Below are 18,473 nucleotides of genomic sequence, written 5' to 3'. Positions count from 1 at the left end.
ATCACCTGTAAGCACATCAAGAAAACTTTTGATAAACTTGCTTTCAGAGTTCAAATCTTTGAAGTGACTGAAATGGAGGGACAGAAAAAGAGGCTAGCTGTTTTGGTTGGGTGCAATTACCCAAACACTTCCAACGAATTGCATGGCTGCATAAACGATGTGTTAGCCATGCGGGACATGCTAGTGAAAAACTTTGGGTTTGATCCCAAAAACATTGAGCTCCTCATTGATGCACCTGGCTCTTCATCAGCTATGCCAACTGGTGCCAACATTAAGCATGCACTAGCACGCATGGTTGATCGAGCTGAAGCAGGGGATGTGCTCTATTTTCACTATAGTGGACATGGAACCAGGATCCCTTCCAAGAAACATGGCCATCCCTTCCACCAAGAGGAAGCTATTTTGCCTTGTGACTTCAATCTCATCACTGGTTTGTATAACTTCCCTCTTTAATCAGATTGTGCAAAATCACACAATCAAAATATACACTTGAGAACATTCTTTTTTATGCCTCAAGAGAAACATTTGCATAGTAAGTCCATCGCCATAACTCTAATTTATTCACGTAACTCTGGTCCGGTTCAAGTACTGTCGAATCCATATAGTGGACAATTTTTTCAATATCATTTTTTTCATTCTCAAGGCTAGAACTCAAGTCTTGGTCAAGGAGTAGAACTCAAGTCTTGGTCCAGGAGAACAAGCTCCTTACCACTAGAACAAATGGTTGTTGGTGGCTTGACATATTCTTGATGGATTTCTTAGTAATTAGTAATAGTTTTAATATACAATGAGATTCACCTGTCAAGATCTCACTAAACAAGTTGTTGTTTTGTGTATGTCAATCGTCATTTAAAGTGGCTATGATGTTATTCTTGAATTCAAATTCTAATGAACAAAATCCTAGTTAAATTCAACTCTGTGATAACCCTCTTAACATTGGGAACATTATATATAACTAATGCTTTTACTTCTATTGTCATTTTTCATATAGATTTGGACTTCAGGCAACTAGTGAATCGGCTGCCAAAGGAAGCAAGCTTCACAATTCTCTCAGACTCATGCCATAGTGGTGGCCTCATTGACAAAGAGAAGGAACAGATTGGACCATCCTCAGTGGTTTCCAAAAATACCACATTGAAACAAAGTTATAGCCCCAAGACAATACCCTTCGAGTCCATAATGCAACACCTCTCATCATTAACAAAAATAAACACCACAGACATTGGGACTCATATGCTAGAGTTCTTTGGCTCCGAAGCCAGTTTGAGGTTTAGGTTGCCATTGCTTGATCTTGATTTGTTCGAACCTTTGAGGCCTGATGAGGGGATTCTGTTAAGTGGTTGCCAAGCTGATGAAACCTCTGCAGACATGAACCCAAATATGGGTGGGGGAAAGGCATATGGAGCATTTAGCAATGCAGTTCAGATGGTGTTAAAGGATAACCCGAGTAAGCTAAGCAATAGAGAGGTTGTGATGATGGCAAGGAAGATCCTACAAGGACAAGGATTTGAGCAACATCCTTGCCTTTACTGCAGTGATGAGAATGCTAATGCTACCTTCTTGTGGCAAAGTCAGAACTCAGATTTATGAGAAGCATTTCTGAGTGCAGAGTTTGGGGTGTGAAACATTTGATTGAAATAAAGACTCTCTCAAGTGTCACTATATGTTACTCAATCTACTGTTGGATGAATTTAATGAAATAAGTGGAAAGAAGTGCTAATTCCTGAACCAACCTTGTTCAGAAATGAGATGGAGATCTTAACTGACTAATTGTAAAGCTTTCTGCCATATTTTACATTTCCTCAATTTGCATGGTAGCATATAACTACTAACTTTCGCTAGAGGCCTAGATATATATACATACATAGCTTCGGCTCAATTTTTAAAACGGCACAAGAAGAAAGAAAACCTTTGGCCTACTGATGCTTTAAATTGGACCCCTTATTAAGTAGGGGGAGATTATACGATTTTTTTTTTTAATATTACCGAACTTGCAACCTAATACACACTACACACACCCAATACCACTAGGCTAATCCTAGTGGTGCGGGGGAGATTATACGATGAATTTTCTCTTACAATCATTTTTTTTTTTTTTATCGTATTGTATCAAAATTAAATAAACGGTTATAAAATAACATTATGTAATAATTGTAAAAGGTTGTAAGAGAAAATTAGTTGTAAGTCCAATCTCTCTTGTCATATTATTAAACTATTATATTTCAGAGCAATTTTTAGGTAAAAATGCCAGAGTATAGCCCTTTCAATGTATTTAATTCCTTTTTTTTTATTTTTTTTATTAAGTTTATATTGCATAACATGACAAGTAAGGGTATAAATGCAAGAGACAGTCTAACATGGGCTTACAACTCAACTTATATCACGTTAGATTAAGCCTATCATATATAGTCAAATAAAAAGACTTAGGCTTTTAAAAAAGTTTATTTAAAAAAGTAGGTTTAAGTTTTTTATATGGCTATATCATATTATTTTTTTTAAATAAAATAAATAAAATTATTATTTTAATCATTTAAAATAATAAAGTAATATTATTTTAATTATTAAATATCTAATAAGATTAAACATGCTCATAGGCCTAGATTTTTGTTATTTAAATATAGGTCTGGTCAGACCTGTAATTTGGATCTACACAAAGCTAACAGATCAAGTCAGACCTAAAGTATTTTACAGAAGTCTGACTTATTTAAGTCAAAACTCAGCGCAACCTATTTATACCCCTAATGACGAGTATGTAACTAGTTTATATAGAAAGAAAATTTATCGATATAAAATGTACACAAAAATTTATATAGAAATAATATAATACATAGTATTTTATTTTAGAAGTTTATTGGATTTAATTTAAATTTTTTGAATTACCAAGACACTACATTCATGATTATTGATAATTAAAATTTAAAATGCGAAGCTTCGCATAAAGTTATCACAAACTCTTAGTTAATCACAAGAGAAAAAATATAAAATCATATTATAAATTTAGGGGAAAGATCCGTCTACAAACTTATAAACTACACTATGTCTATAGAGTATTACCGGTCAGATATAGTATAATTTGTAAGAGTTTGTAAATATAACATTTTTCATAAACTTATTGTGTTAAGGTTTTAAAGGTTATTTTAGTGTTTTTCTCAAGGGTAATACTTCTCTTATGTTGAATAAGAGAAGTACTATCTCATGCTCAAACAAAAAGTAGAAGAGAGAAAAAAGTTAAAGGTGAGAGAGAAAAAATCTTGTGGGACCCATTTGAAAAATATGAGTGTAGGAGAGAATATTTTGTTTATGTAACATGAGAAAAGTAATTCCCTTTTCTCAAAATTTAAAATTAGTACTTTGAAAAAGAATATATATCAAAAATCACTTATTTACAAAAAAAAATAAAAATAAAAAAAATCACTTTAACAAAAGTATTTTCAGTTGCGGTTCAAACGTCATAATATAACATAATTAGGTTTGGAAATACAACCTTGGTCCGATAGATGTTGACCAGGAAAAATACCATGATGGTCCTAACCAAAAGAAAGAGAAACGTTCACAGTTCAAATGTCAGAGGACATAGTGGCTTCGTTAATGAATAATATATGGGACCGATAGCAAATTATGTTGTCGCATCGCACCAGTAAGAGAAGGAAGCATTTTCTTTTTATTTTGAAATTTATGTAAGCATTCAATTTATCAAATTCCAGAAATGAATATAATTAACTAAAGAAGATTGCATTTTTAAAATTAGAGAAAAAAAAAAAACAAATATAGTATGATATTGGCAATAGAAGTCACTCCAATATTTATGAAATCTTAAAAACCTTATTAATACATTAGGTTTATAATTTTTTTTTATTTTGTTCTGTTCGTACAAGTCTTACGGCCCCTTTGAATGCACTTATGAAAAAAGTGTTTTTCATGCTTTGTATATTTTAGAAGTATTTTTTACAAAAGTTAAAGTTATTTAAATTTTTAAAAAAATATTTGGGTTTTGAAAAAAAAATATTTAATATTAATTTTTATTATTTTCAGAAGCTAAAATTTTTAGCTTAAAAATAAAATTAGGTTTTTGATTTTTTTGTGGCTTTTGTTTCCAAACAGATTTTATAGTAGAAATATTTTTTTTTTCTAAAAAAAATAACTTTTAACTATAAAAAAAAGCACATCCGGTCTACTTTACTCATAAGCCCACTTTTCCACTCATACTTAATTTCCTACAGGATCTAGCGCTTAATTAGACTGTAACTTTTTAAAGTGTAAGTTTATAAGTGTAGTTATTAAAGTACACAAAAATAATTTTTTTTTTAGTTTTTTTTTATAATTTTTATTATTATAAAAAAATTTAAACATTTTTTAATTTAAAGAGTTTTTTTTGTAAATTTAATTTAAAGAGTTTTGTTAAAATTAAAAATCACAAACCAAGAAGTCGTGTATGTCTGTATGACTCAACGAAACCAGGAAATCAGGAATTAGTGGATCATAGCAAGAATCATAAGAACCAAACTGTCCACGTGGTTGCACGATGTATTCTTTTCCTATTATTTTTTTAGGGAGCGTTTGACAGAGGAATTTTTTTTTTAAATTCGGGAAATAATTATTACTGAAATGTAGTATGAAATATATTTAGTCTGGAATGTTAGTAAAAGATATTTAGTATGTTAAAATTTTCTCAGGATTTTATGATTTACTTTACTTTACTTATTTTAGTTGCACCAAAAGAGCAAGGAAGAGAATGAGGAAACCTTGGGAGAAAGCTCTGATTGTTAAACTCCTTGGGAAGAAAATTGGGGTGGAGTTTATGAAGAAAAAAAATAAATGTCTTATGGGCTAGAAAAGGCAAAATCAATGTCACTGATATTGGTAATGACTTTTTCGTAGTCCAGTTTAGTGAGAAGGATGATCTCAATTTTGCGTTGAACGGTGGTCCATGGATTGTTTTGGGTCATTATTTATCGTTGAGGAAGTGGGAACCAACTTTCAGACCTAATAGTGCTGGAATTGCTAAGATTGCTGCTTGGATTCGTCTACCGGATATTCCCATTGAATTCTATGATGAAGCTTTTTTTAGAAGGATTGGAAACTGGTTAGGCAAGATGATCAAGGTAGACAGCAATACAAATGCTCATGTAAGAGGACGGTTTGCAAGAATATGTGTGGAACTGGACCTATCTCAGCCATTAAAGGGTGATTATGTGCTGGAAGGATTTACCAAACAAATTGAGTATGAAGGATTAGGGCTCATTTGTTTTGGTTGTGGGAAATATGGACATAGCACCGAGAATTGTTCAGCTGCTCCAAAGCAACGCAGTTCATCCGATATTCATAATGACGATCAAATTCATCAAGAGGAACCTGGCAACTCAGAATTCCATCGAAGCAAAGGATTGGGACCTTGGATGGTTGTTAACCGTCAACGCAGGAGCCGGCAACCTCCTCAGACGGCCGGTGCAGTCCAGCCAGGCGCTGGTTCAAAAAAGTTACAAAGGAATAATGATAAGGGAGTTATGACCAGCGATAATCATGGAGATAATCATGGTGATAAGAGAGTTATGACCAGCGATAATCATGGTAATCATGGTAATAAGGGAGTTATGACCAGCGATAATCATGGTAATCATGGTAATAAGGGAGTTATGACCAGCGATAATCATGGAGATAATCATGGTGATAAGGAGGAAATTACGCAATCACGGTTTGCAATCTTAACAGCTGGACCTATTAATGAGGAGGATCATAATCAAATAATTAATTCTGTTACTCCTCATATGGGGGCCCCTCACTTTGAAATTCCTCAGAAAATATGGACTAAATCCAAAAAGTCCAAAGATACCCCTAGGACTAAATCAACGGTTCCTACTATGCATGCGGCTCATTCTTCAAGCACGGGTAAGAGGTGTCCAGTCCAGAGTGAAAATCGTGAAGATCATACTCCCGTTCCACCATCTCCATCAATTGCTACTCCCATGGCGGTTAGTCCTATGCAAGCAAATCAACATGATCAGGAAAATGGGATGAAAGCAGATAGCACTTTGAACCAGAATCAAGAGCAGTTATATGACACATTTCATAAAACTGGTCCTGATATATCAGTTGACAACAGCAGCGACATCCAAAATCCTGAAACCTCAACCATCTCTACGTGCATGGAGGTGGACAGAGTTCACCAGGAAGATATTTCAAGAATGAAGGATGCAAGAACCTTGGAGTCTTGCGTTCAACATAGTTTTTAATGAATTTATTCTTCTGGAACTGTAGGGGAGCAGTGAAACCCCAGTTTCAAAAATCGCTTTTTCTGTTTACTAGGAAATATAAGCCTAGTATTATAGTGATTCTAGAACCTCGGTGTAGTGGTCAAAAAGCTGCTGACATTATCCGAAAATCTGGGTTTAAGCATGCTTTTGTTCAAGAGGCAGAAGGTTACTCAGGGGGTATTTGGATCCTCTGGAATGATGAGACTGGTCTCGTTGAAATTGTTAATCACACAAAACAGTTTGTTCATTTTAAAGTTCAGAATTTTCATGTTCCTTCCTTTTCTTGCACGGCAGTTTATGCGAGTCCTAGGGAAGAAAATAGAAAGGAGCTATGGGATGATCTGCTAAACATTAGTCTCCATTGTAATGGGCCGTGGTTGGTGGCTGGGGATTTTAATGAAATAGCAAATCGGGATGAGAAGAAAGGTGGCTGTAGAGTTAACTTAAACAGATGTTCCAATTTTGCAAATGTTCTTCATAATTGCAAGCTGCTGGATCTTGGAGGATCAGGTCCTTGGTTTACATGGAAGGGTCCGAAGTTTCTTCATCTTGATCGTGTTTTTAAGAGGCTGGACCGAGCCTGTGCTAATGCAAGTTGGAAGACTACCTTTACTGATGCTGGCGTTAAGGTACTTCCACGGATTTATTCTGATCATAGTCCCATTTTGGTCTACTTGTCTAACTTGGACACAGGTTGGAAAAATCGTCCCTTTCGCTTTGAGATTGCTTGGATGGAGCATTATAACTTTACTCAGTTTCTGGCTAGGAGCTGGAATGTTGTGAAAGACACTAGAACGAATCTGCATGATCTGACTCCAAATTTAAAAAGATGGAACAAGATAGTCTTTGGCAACATTTTCAATAGGAAGACTAACCTATTGCATAGTATTGCAGAAATTCAGAATCATGTTGATTATCATACCAACTTATCTCTCCAATCTAGAGAAAAGGAGGTTAGGAAGGACCTTGATGCGGTTCTCATACAAGAAGAGATCTTATGGTTTCAAAAAGCCAGGGTGAAATGGATAAATGATGGGGATAGAAACACCAAATTCTATCACATTAAAACAGCTACTCGAAGAAGTTCGAATAGGATTCTTGAGTTAAAAAATTCTGATGGGATTTGGGTGAAGGAAGCTAGACAACTTCATCAATTGGTAACAGATTTCTATAGCAACTTGTTTAGTGAGGAAGTCCTTAATCGAGATTGGGTGAAATCAAAGACTACTTGGCCCCTTCTGCACGATGATCTGCTATCTAATCTGACTCGTAATCTTTCGGATGACGAAATTTCAAAAGCTGTTTTTAGTATCAATGGGTCAAAAGCTCCAGGGGAAGATGGTTTTCCAGCTGCCTTTTTTCATAAGAATTGGAGTCTTATTAAGACTAATGTTATTAAGGATGTTAACATGATGTTTCAGAATCCCAATCTGATTCACCTTGTGAACTCGACTCTTCTGGTCCTCATTCCAAAAGTAAAGAGACCTGAAAGTGCTAAGCAGCTCAGACCAATCTCTTTGTGCAATGTCATTTATAAAATCCTCAGTAAAATTCTGGTTAACAGAATGAAGCCCCTAATGGAAGAGATGGTGTCTCCCTTCCAAGCTAGTTTTGTTCCTAAACGACATATCCAGGACAACATCATCATCACCCAAGAGCTGATCCATTCAATGCGTAGAATGAGAGGAAGAAAATGTTTCATGGCAATTAAAATCGACTTGGAAAAGGCTTATGATATGTTAAATTGGGAGTTTGTTCGTAAAATTTTGGATGAAATTCAAATCCCACACTGGTTCACAAATATTATAATGAATTGTATCAACTCTGATAAGGTCTCAGTGCTTTGGAATGGAGCCATTGCAGGTGATTTCCTTCCTTCAAGAGGAGTTCGTCAGGGTGATCCTTTATCTCCCTACATTTTTGTTCTAGCCATGGAAAAATTGTCTCATCTCATTCAAGATGCGGTTGACAATAAGAGATGGAAGCCAATCTCCGTGGGATCAAAAGGTCCTAAGATAGCCCATCTGATGTTTGCTGATGATTTGATGTTGTTTGCAGAAGCTTCTCTAGATCAAATCAAAGTTATAGTGGATTGCTTGGAGACTTTTAGTTCAATGTCTGGCCTAAAGGTTAGTATTCCGAAATCTAGTATTTTTTTCTCGAAAAATACAGATGCTCACATTGCAGATGATATCACAAATGTGTGTGGCTTCAAGCAAACTCACAATATAGGGAGATATCTTGGGTCAATGATGAAACATGGTCGAGTAACCAAAGACCATTATGCTGATGTTGTTGCAAGAATTAGGCACAAGTTATCTGGTTGGAGTAACCAGGTCTTATCTTTTGCCGGTCGAATTACACTTTCCAACTCCGTTATTTCAGCAACTCCTATATTTCAAATGCAACACAGTCTGCTTCCTGTAGCCATTTGTGATGAAATAGAGAAGTTGCAGCGTGCCTTTATTTGGGGTGATAAAAATGGTCAACGGAGATCTCATCTGGTTGCATGGGATAATATTTGCAAGCCTAAGAGCATGGGTGGCTTAGGGGTGATTAACCTTCGTGTCCAAAATATGGCTTTCTTTCACAAGCTTGCATGGACGATACTTACTTCGCCCGATTCGTTGTGGGTTCGAGTTGTAACAAGTAAATATAAGAGAGGTTTGGATCTTCGGAGGGAAGTAAATCATAAAGCATATGACTCATACTTCTGGAAAAATCTGTGTAGTGTTTGACCATCTTTTCTTCAAGCAATGCAATGGGAGATTGGAGACGGTAATGATGCATTATTTTGGACAGACAATTGGTTGGGTTTAACTGAGTGTCTTGCCTCTCTGGCTACTCGTACTCCAACTGGTTTGGAGTTGAATCTCCCTGTTAGTGCCTTCGTGAACAGCAATTCTGGTCAATGGAACTTTCCCTATATTCGTCAATATCTCAATGATCAAGCTGTTGCAAGGATCCAAGCTGCTCTCATTCCTAGCGCATCGGATGGAAATGACCGCATTATTTGGAGAAATCAAAAGGTTGGCTGCTCTTTAGTTAAAACCGCGTATTATAACATGCTTGGTTTCCCTCTCATGCCGTTGAAAAATTCTTGGACTACCATATGGAAATGGCATGGGCCTCAACGTGTTAAATCTTGTATGTGGATCATAATGCATGGCCGCCTTCTTACTAAAGACCGCACATCTAGATGGAGTGGGGAATCTGGTCATTGTAAAATATGTCCTGGTGAGTTGGAAACAAACCTCCATGTTCTAAGAGATTGTAAGCATGCTAGAAGTGTTTGGAATTCTCTGGTTTCAGCTAATCGGCAAAGCTTATTCTACAGCTTGGATCTTAGAGATTGGGTTGAAAATAATATCTCAAAAGCTTGGAATCAAAGTAATTCAGATGATTGGCGTGATGTCTTTTTTATCTCTTGTTGGTTCATTTGGGGATGGAGGAACAAAAGTGTCCATGATACTAACTTCAAGAATCCAACCCATGGAACGCACATAATTGCTATGTATATAGAGGAAGTTCGTAACTGCATGGGTAGGAAGGCTATGGCTACTACTAGCATTCATCCAACTCGTATGAGTTTATGGAAACCTCCAAGGTTAAATTGGGTGAAGATTAATATTGATGGGGCAGTTGAAAGGAATACTGAGGTGGCTGCTTGTGGTGGGATTATCAGATCTGATGATGGCTCTTGGTTGGGAGGCTTTGAGTATCATATTGGTGCTTGCACTCCTTTAATGGCGGAGCTTTGGGGAACTCTAAAAGGTCTGGAATTGGTTTGGCAACTGGGATTTAAGAAGGTGGAACTAGAAGGAGATGCTTCTGAAGTATTCTCTTTGCTTGCTGATTGCAATGCAGCTTGTCAGCCTCGTATAGTGGCTAAGATACAAGCACTCATCGGTCAGGATTGGGAGGTAACGCTTTCTCATATTCCAAGAGAAGCTAATTCCTGTGCTGATTGGTTAGCCAAGTCTGCTCTTCACAAAGATACTGGATTCTGGAGTCATAGAGTTATGCCGTTTCACCTTGCTCAGTTATTTGATCACGATCTTCAGGGAATCTCCTCTTGTAGGGATATAGACCCTGGATAGTTATTTTTTGTTTCTGGTTGTTAGTTTGTTTTTGTTTGGGGCTTCGCCCCTTAATGTTATCAAAAAAAAAAAAAAAATATTAGTGGGAAAGTGAGGTTATTTTACAAAAATAACCCCACTTTAAATTGTACCAATCTGTTTACTGCTTTTGTAAAGGTTAATTTTGTCTATTAATTGACACCTCAATCTCTAGTTTCCCAGACAACAAAACATTCCATCCAATTTATGGCATTTTACTTTTGGATACTGTGCAACAAATTGCGCATAACTTGATTTTCCCGGAAACGTTTGGTGTCTGGAATTTTTTCTTTTTTCTCTACCAAACATGGATTTGGTATTTATCTAAACATGCTTTTCCGGGGAATCGAAAATAAACCCAATAACAAACGCCCCTTAAGGTAAATTTTGTCCTCTCTTTTGAATTATATTATAAATTTATAATTCGTTGTAAGGCAAAGGCTCACCGATAACAACGCCAAAGCAGCGATTCTAGCATTCAAATCTAATCCCTTGATTATAAATTTTTTAGTATTAGGTTAAAAATTTATTTTAATCCAAAAATTTAATTCATATTAATAATTTTATATTATATTATGTATCAACACAGGCAATTATGTGACTTCTGAATTGGAATTGCAACTGCAACTGCAAGGCATTGCATTGATGCAAAGATGATGTCTCACGAACATGGCACAGTAATGTGATGGATGGAGTAGGACTTAGGACTAGGATATTCCAAAGTGATAGCTATGTCTTTAGTTCACGAACTGAGTATTAGGGTGGGGTTGGCTAATTGACTGGTCTAGATGGCTGCTTTAGTTGGAGACACGAGATGGCATTGACATTCTGTGAGACTCAGAGAGCACTGTCAGAATTGGTGGATATGGAAAACGATGTTTCACTACCTTCATATGATCATAAAGCTCCTCCATTTTTCAGAAATTAACAAAGTAGGACTACATATGCTTGTCATAAAAGCTCCTCAATGTTGTGGACCAATGTGATTTTTCCCTTTTAATAGTTTTTTTTTTTTTTCTTCATGAATCACATGTACCATAGCAGTTAATTCTGTTCGGTGCTAGTCTAAAATTAAGATCTTAAGTTTCTTTTTAAAGATAGTACTAAAAAAGATCGAACATATACTCTTACTTTCACCTACTCATTTCTCATGTGCCAACTGAGCTATCATAATTTGATTTCCCTTCTAATACTTGTTATGCTTTCTATCATCGAATACACGATTCACTCCATCGGTGGATGATTTTTAATTTTCTTTTCTTTTCTTATTTAGTTTAAGAAAAATATGGAATGCATAAACAGAGTATATATCTATAATTTTTTTTCCTTTCATATGTTCTTGAGGTCAATTAAGAAATTAGGTCAGTACTCACTTTCAAATTCAAGCACCAAGTTACTTTGAGTTCGGAGATTAAATGACTTATGCAATGTTAAAGAGTTTAAACTTACGATAAAACTAATATTATAAGAGGCAGTTTAAAAGTAGCACTACAAGTTCTAAGACAAAAATGCAATTAGCTCCTGATGTGTTTGAGATTGGGAAGTAGAGCTATTTCCGATTAAGGCTAAAGTATCTCAATATAACAGTGATTTACTGATGCAATAATATGAATTGAAGCTCAATTGTGAAATTACCGATGAAGTCTCAAGCAAAAGTTGAGAATAATGGGACATAAATGGCACGATTGCTGTGTTTGATGCTGGATTACAACATAATAATAACAATGGGGAGTGATGTGTAAAAGATGACTCCTCAATGGAAGAGTGTGATATTTATTAGGAAAAAAGATTCGAAAAGATGAGTCTAACTATTTTTATCCTATCAGTCCCATTATAACGTGAGAGAGTGTCTCACAAATAAAATTTTAGTACTACTCTTGCACCAAAGATTCAGTGCATCCCACCAATAGAAACATTACATATAAGTCAAAATTCTCTCCACTCTGCCAAATTTTCTCTCTTCCTCTGATGTATAATACTCTTATTAGTGGAATGTACTGAATCTAGGTCCCACTTAAGATTTATTCACATCTCACAATACATGTCAAGGGCATGTGCATGAATAATGTGATGAAGGAACATTTTGCCCCATTTGGCGCTAGGGCTGCATGATAAACCTTTAGTTTATCTTGTTTAATGGACTAAAATAATATGAATTATCTAGTTGAACAAGTCAAAAATTAGGGTTTTAAAATGATAATCATGAACATTATCTGATTGTTGGAACTAATTAATATATTTGTTATTTTTAAAGGGATTTGATAACAAATGATTCAAATATGAAGATTTAGATAAAGAGAGATCAAATCAGAAAAGAAGATGAATCAAGGTGAAAACAATAAGATTGAAGATCTTATCAAGTTGTTAGAAGTGGGAGCTTAAGCCCCCATTCACAAGCTTAAGCGCCCAGACAAGTCCAACTTAGGTCCATTCAAGTTTTCTACTGCAATACGAACTCTTGACCTATTTAAACACCATTGGGGACCAGAAATACATAACTTTTACATTGCTAAACAACTCTTGAGTGCTTGGAGGCTGAAGGAACGCGGAGAAACATCAGATTCATGTTCGTGAGCGGCGGAGACGGATCAACGTCAAGTGTTCACTGGAGATATTGAAGATCCACCAATCACTTATGGAGTTTGGGGGAGCTTTTCTATTTTCTTTTGTTCTTGATTTTGCTATGTCCGGCTAGTTCTTTAAGTAGTTAGGGTTAAATGGATTTTAGTCAATTTATTATGTTTTGAACAATTCGCTGTGTTAATTTTCCTTTATATCATGAATGAAGTTATCTGTTTTTAATGCTTTATATAGGCTTGAATCTTATATAATGATCATCGGTGAATGCATGACAATAGGAATGTTGGTGTGTGATCCATATCTGATAACTTCATCGTAAACGTTATGATTCTAGGGATAGACATAGGGTTTGCGTAATCTTTAAGATTCTTGAATTTAATGCTTGCATGCTTGGGGAATAACCGGGGAACTAGGGTTCTTCCAATATTGTAAAGGTTTTAGAGTAACAAGGGATTGAGCTCTAATAACATGCGAAAGAATTGATTAGATTGATACTAAGGACAATTAACATTAAGAAGGAATTCAAACGTAATAAGGAGATTAAATGAAATCGAACCCCTAGCTACGTTTTTATTTTATTAGTTAAATCACATCTTTAATTTCTTGTCTTTAATTCTTGCAAGTAATTAGCTTAATTTTTAATATTTTAATTTTGCAATTCAAATCCTGTTTCCAAATACACTTTCGATTGTCCAACTAAGTTTGCGATAGTGAATTAGTGCTTGAACCGTAATCCTCGTGGGAACGATCTCTTACTTAATCATATATTACTTGTACGATCGGTGCACTTGCCGTGAGTAGCAACAAGTTTTTGGCGCCGTTGCCGGGGATTACTATTTCAACATTAATAGTAGCTATTAATTCTTTAGATTGGACCTTATTTTCTGTTATTTAAATTTCTATTATTTAAATTCAGTTTTATTTTCTTATTTTATATAATCTATTTTTCTGGTTTATGCGAGGTACCGTTGACACCGATTCCTTGCAATTTGACCCGGAGATAGAGAAAACAGCAAAAAGAAACATAAAACTTGCTAAAGAAAGAAGACAACAAGAGAAAGATGCTTCAAGCTCAACAGAACCAAGAGAAGAAGCAATGGGAGACAACAATGCACCTCCACCACCTCCGAGAACGTTGGGAGATTACATGACTCCTGCTCGAGTTCCACAGACGGCGAGTATTGTTAGACCAAACGTGGATGCTAACAACTTCGAACTCAAGCTGGCACTTTTACAATTAATTCAGAAAGACCAATTTGCCGGAGGAAGCACGGAAGACCCTTACATCCATCTGGAAAACTTCTTGTTATATTGTGATACCTTGAAGATGAATGGGGTGTCTCGGGATGCTATTTTGCTCAGATTGTTCCCATGTTCACTTAAAGACGAAGCAAGAGGATGGTTGCAATCGTTACCTCAAGGAAGCATCACTCACTGGGATGACTTGGCAACCAAATTCTTAGACAAATTTTTCTCATCTTCGAAAATGGCAAAGCTCAAGGCTGATATCACTTCTTTTGAACAAAAAGAAAGTGAATCTCTATATGAAGCATGTGAAAGATTCAAAGGACTACTCAGGAAGTTTCCCCAACATGGCATTGAAGCCTGGGAACAAGCGAGAACTTTCTTCCAAGGGATGAAGCCCAACACAAGAACATTGGTGAATGCTGCATCAAGGGTCCTTGAAAACAAAAACTCCAGAGGAAGCCTTGGAATTATTAGAGTCTTTAGCCTCTCAGGAGTATGATAATGCTCCCGTACCACAGAGAAGAGCGGGGATTATGAAGCTTGATGGCTATGATGCTATCCTGGCCCAGAATGATCAGATTCTACAGTTTAATAAGAAACAGCAACAACAACTAGATGCTCTCACGAAGCAATTTTCTGATTTTCAAGTTTCTTCTGTTAATACTCCAATAGCTTCTGTTAATACTTCTTCTATTGTTTGTGATATTTGTGCAGGTGCTCATGCTACTGATGACTGCAAGGCACCCGAAACTGCAGATGTTAATGGAATTTGGCATGATCAAAAAGCTCCATATAATCCAGGGAGGAACCAATACGGCAATAATCAGAATCAAGGGTGGAGAAATAAAAATCAAAATCAACACCCGGGATTTAGTTACAGTTCGAACCATCAGCTGAATCCTCCTATGCCAGTGCAACAGCAACCTCCTCAACAATCAGAATGGGAAAAGGCCTTTGCACAACTATCCAAGACCACATCACACTACATTCAAAGTTCCAATAATTTTAGAGAAGACACTTCAGCCTTTATGCAAGAGACAAGGGCCTCATTCCGGAATCAAGAAACTTCTATCCGGAATCTTGAAACTCAGATTGGCCAGCTATCAAAGCAGTTCACTGAAAGAGTTCAAGGAACTTTTCCAGGTAACACTATTCCAAATCCAAGTAGGGAACACTGCAATGCGATTACTACTATGAGTGAGAAAGACATTGAACCTGTGGTAAAGCCTTCAGTTGAGAAAAAGAAAGATGATGATATTGCAACTGAAAAGGAAAAAGAAAAGGAAGTTGCCAAAGAATTTGCTGCAGAGAAAACTGTTCCTGAGAAGAAAGAGTTCAAATGGGAGAAAAAGAAAGCTCAAGAAAGGCAAGAAAAGCCATTGAAGCTCTCACCTTATGCAAAGATTCCATATCCGCAGAGGTTCAGAGAGGAAATCAAAAAGCAGCAGTATTCCAAATTCCTTGACATTTTCAAGAAGCTGCAAATCAATATCCCGTTTACTGAGGCCTTGGAGAACATGCCCAATTACGCAAAGTTCATGAAAGATCTTCTATCACGAAAGCGTAAGCTACAAGAATGTGAGACGGTGACGCTGACAGAGGAATGCAGTGCCATTATCCAGAAAAAGTTGCCTCCAAAGCTTAAAGATCCAGGAAGATTCAGCATTCCATGCAACATAGGCAATATGGAAGTGAAAAATGTTCTATGTGATCTCGGTGCCAGCATCAACGTGATGCCACTATTTATGATGAAGAAACTGGGGATCACTGAAGTAAGGCCAACCAAGACAATAGTTCAACTGGCTGACTGCTCTACAAAGCAAGCTTATGGCATTATTGAGGACATACTGGTAAAGGTTGACAAATTCATCATTCCTGTTGATTTTGTCATCCTTGATATAGAGGAAAATTTTACTATTCCTATGATCTTCGGAAGACCTTTCTTGGCAACCTCAGGAGCGCTGATTGATGTACCGAAAGGCGAGTTGATCTTACGGGTAGACGGGGAGCAAGCAATTTTCAAGTTCTTTGATAAAGAAGTTCCCTCACCTATAATTCAACCGGAAGATCAAGTCTACTATATTAGTGAAAAGAAAGGAGAAGAAGAGCACAAAGAGAATTCTTCTCAAGAAAGTAAGCCAAAGGTTAAAATGGAGAAGCTCAGGAGCAAGGAAAACACGTAAACACAAAATTCAAAGCTATTGAGCCTACTTCATCTCACTCATATGCACAAGAGTACTATGGGAGGACACCATTTCTGAATGATAGAGCTTGGTCATCACCAAGCCCATGCTTTGAACCACCATGAACATAAAAGAGGTACGTCAGGCTCGTGACGTAAAACAAGCGCTTGTGGGAGGCAACCCAACTATATTTTTTATTTTCCAACATTTTAGTATAGTATTTTAAATTTAGTTTAGCTTATTTTAATTATTCTTAGCATAGTTTATTTTAGTCATATCATAAAAATCAAAAAAATAAAAACATTGAGGTTAATGATCAAATTCTGTTGAGATGGACTTTCAGGTGTAAGTGGGATTAAAGCATACACAGGTACGCAACTCTTATTCATTTATATGTTTTGTGTATGATATTGAGCAGAATTATTGAGGTGGAAGAATACACAGTAGAGATGAATGCAAGGAATAGGAAAATATGGAGAAAATTTTCTAAGTATTGAGAGCTTAAGCCCTTAAAGGAGGCTTAAGCCCCCAAAAAAGTGAAATTTCTCTCGGCCTTAGCGCGCTTAAGCGCGTTAAATAAAATTTTATCCAATTTCTCACTGCCTCAGCGCGCTTAAGCGCGTTCATCTTTGACATTATGCATACTGTTAAAGTATTTCAGTTCCATATACTCATCATTATTTTCAGATGCATCTGAATATAAATCTGGGAATTGTTATGTGGAAATTGCACTAACTTTGCAAACATGTTGGATACTCAAATACTAATGCTGATATGGTTGCAGACACTACACAGGATGCTGATAGAAATGATATTGCACCCACTACTGAAATTGATGAGGATTGACCATTGTCTCAATGTTTAGATTTTTTTTCTTTTGTTGATTTTAGTTCATGTTGATATGAGATGTATATTGAGACTGATCTTGACGTGACTATGATTTTTTTTTTTGGGATATGACATGCTGACGTAGTTTTTTTATCTGTGACATGTGTGCAGAGTACAGTATCAAATTTTTCTGATTTCTTGCTTAGGATTATTTTAGATTTAAGTTTATTGCTGAGGACAGCAAGATTTAAATCTGGGGATGGGTACCATGCAATTCATCAGACCATAAACTTCACATGGTCGGAAGAAGAAACTCTTGATTACACGGAGTACACAGAAATATCCAAATTACAAATGCAGTTTTTCAGGGGAGTTTCTCAATATTATTTTCATATTATATGATTTTAAATATATTATTTTGATTTAGTATTAGTTTATTTTAAGGTCTTCATATATATTAGTTAGTTTAATATTTAAGTTTTTTTTTTTAAATTATTTTTAAGACCCCTTCCATCTTAGTCAATAAATAATTAGTGGATCTTAAGAGATTTTCCATTGTGCTTGATATGGATGCATAATGAATAATTACATGAAATTGGTTGATAGTTGATATCAAGAGTATAATGATGTAAATAAATTTTATTTTCGTACATAAATGAGCGTCAATCAAGCATGCTTCATAGTTCACTGGAATAAGAGAAGAATAACTAGAGTAATCAAAGAGAGAGTGGAAAAATAAGTCTCACATCCTTAGCCGTAAGCTTTTGAGCCTAAACAGAATTTTTTTGTGGTGTGAACTTTACTGTTGAATCACTCTAGAACTTGTTTTGTTTCTCTTTGAAATGGTCTGTAGTATACAATTGTTGAAATGATAGAGGCAGTTCTTTTTAAAAGCTAGATAGCCAAATAGCCACCCTAAAGGTTTATTCTTAGATTAAGCCCTTTTGAGCCGAGGCCTGTTTGTTCATTGACAGTACATTATGAATAGCCATTCCATACACATCCTCATCTGAACTGATTAATTTTCAAAATTAAATGAGGAACTGGATAGGATTGAAACAAAAAGAGAAAATCAAACTCTAAGTGTATGGGAGAAAAAGGTGAAAAGAGGGAAATTGCCACAAAGTGGTGGAAAAAGGAAATGAAAAGAAAAAGGTTGAATTGTTTATCTGTACAAAAACAGAAAAAGAAAAACAAAAGGAAGAAGGAAAAGAAATAAAAGACTTATATTATATGAATAAGTGGAAGAAGAAAAGAGGAGGAAA

General features: G+C 35.8%; 3 protein-coding genes and 1 non-coding gene across 4 annotated transcripts; 3 read left to right on the top strand and 1 right to left on the bottom strand.

Moving 5' to 3' along the window:
• On the top strand, positions 1–1,611 carry LOC133291227 (metacaspase-9). The gene is made up of 2 exons (XM_061489447.1): positions 1–430; positions 992–1,611. Exons 1-2 carry the CDS (start codon positions 73–75, stop codon positions 1,588–1,590), a joined length of 957 nt encoding a protein of 318 aa, XP_061345431.1. The 5' UTR covers positions 1–72; the 3' UTR covers positions 1,591–1,611.
• A 2,994-nt stretch (positions 1,612–4,605) lies between these two features.
• Positions 4,606–14,589, top strand: LOC133291235 (uncharacterized). Its single transcript, XM_061489454.1, has 8 exons — positions 4,606–4,610; positions 4,708–4,789; positions 4,884–5,466; positions 5,656–6,205; positions 6,256–6,472; positions 6,740–7,267; positions 14,121–14,396; positions 14,500–14,589. Exons 1-8 carry the CDS (start codon positions 4,606–4,608, stop codon positions 14,587–14,589), a joined length of 2,331 nt encoding a protein of 776 aa, XP_061345438.1.
• LOC133291236 (small nucleolar RNA R71) lies at positions 14,442–14,548 on the bottom strand. The gene has a single exon (XR_009748779.1). It is a non-coding gene; the product is annotated as a small nucleolar RNA R71 (small nucleolar RNA).
• Positions 14,590–14,613: 24 nt separating the features above from the next.
• On the top strand, positions 14,614–17,226 carry LOC133291233 (uncharacterized). Its single transcript, XM_061489453.1, has 2 exons — positions 14,614–16,177; positions 17,165–17,226. The coding sequence occupies exons 1-2, from the start codon at positions 14,614–14,616 to the stop codon at positions 17,224–17,226; spliced, it is 1,626 nt and encodes a 541-aa protein (XP_061345437.1).
• The last annotated feature ends 1,247 nt before the right edge of the window (positions 17,227–18,473 follow it).

The sequence above is a fragment of the Gastrolobium bilobum genome, unplaced genomic scaffold, assembly GCF_033153095.1.
Source record: "Gastrolobium bilobum isolate Gb01-03AN ecotype WA unplaced genomic scaffold, APGP_CSIRO_Gbil_v1 utg159966, whole genome shotgun sequence".
In the NCBI taxonomy this organism is placed as follows: domain Eukaryota; kingdom Viridiplantae; phylum Streptophyta; class Magnoliopsida; order Fabales; family Fabaceae; genus Gastrolobium; species Gastrolobium bilobum.
The sequence above is the reverse complement of the archived record's forward strand: the minus strand, read 5'-3'. Positions and strand labels throughout refer to the sequence as shown.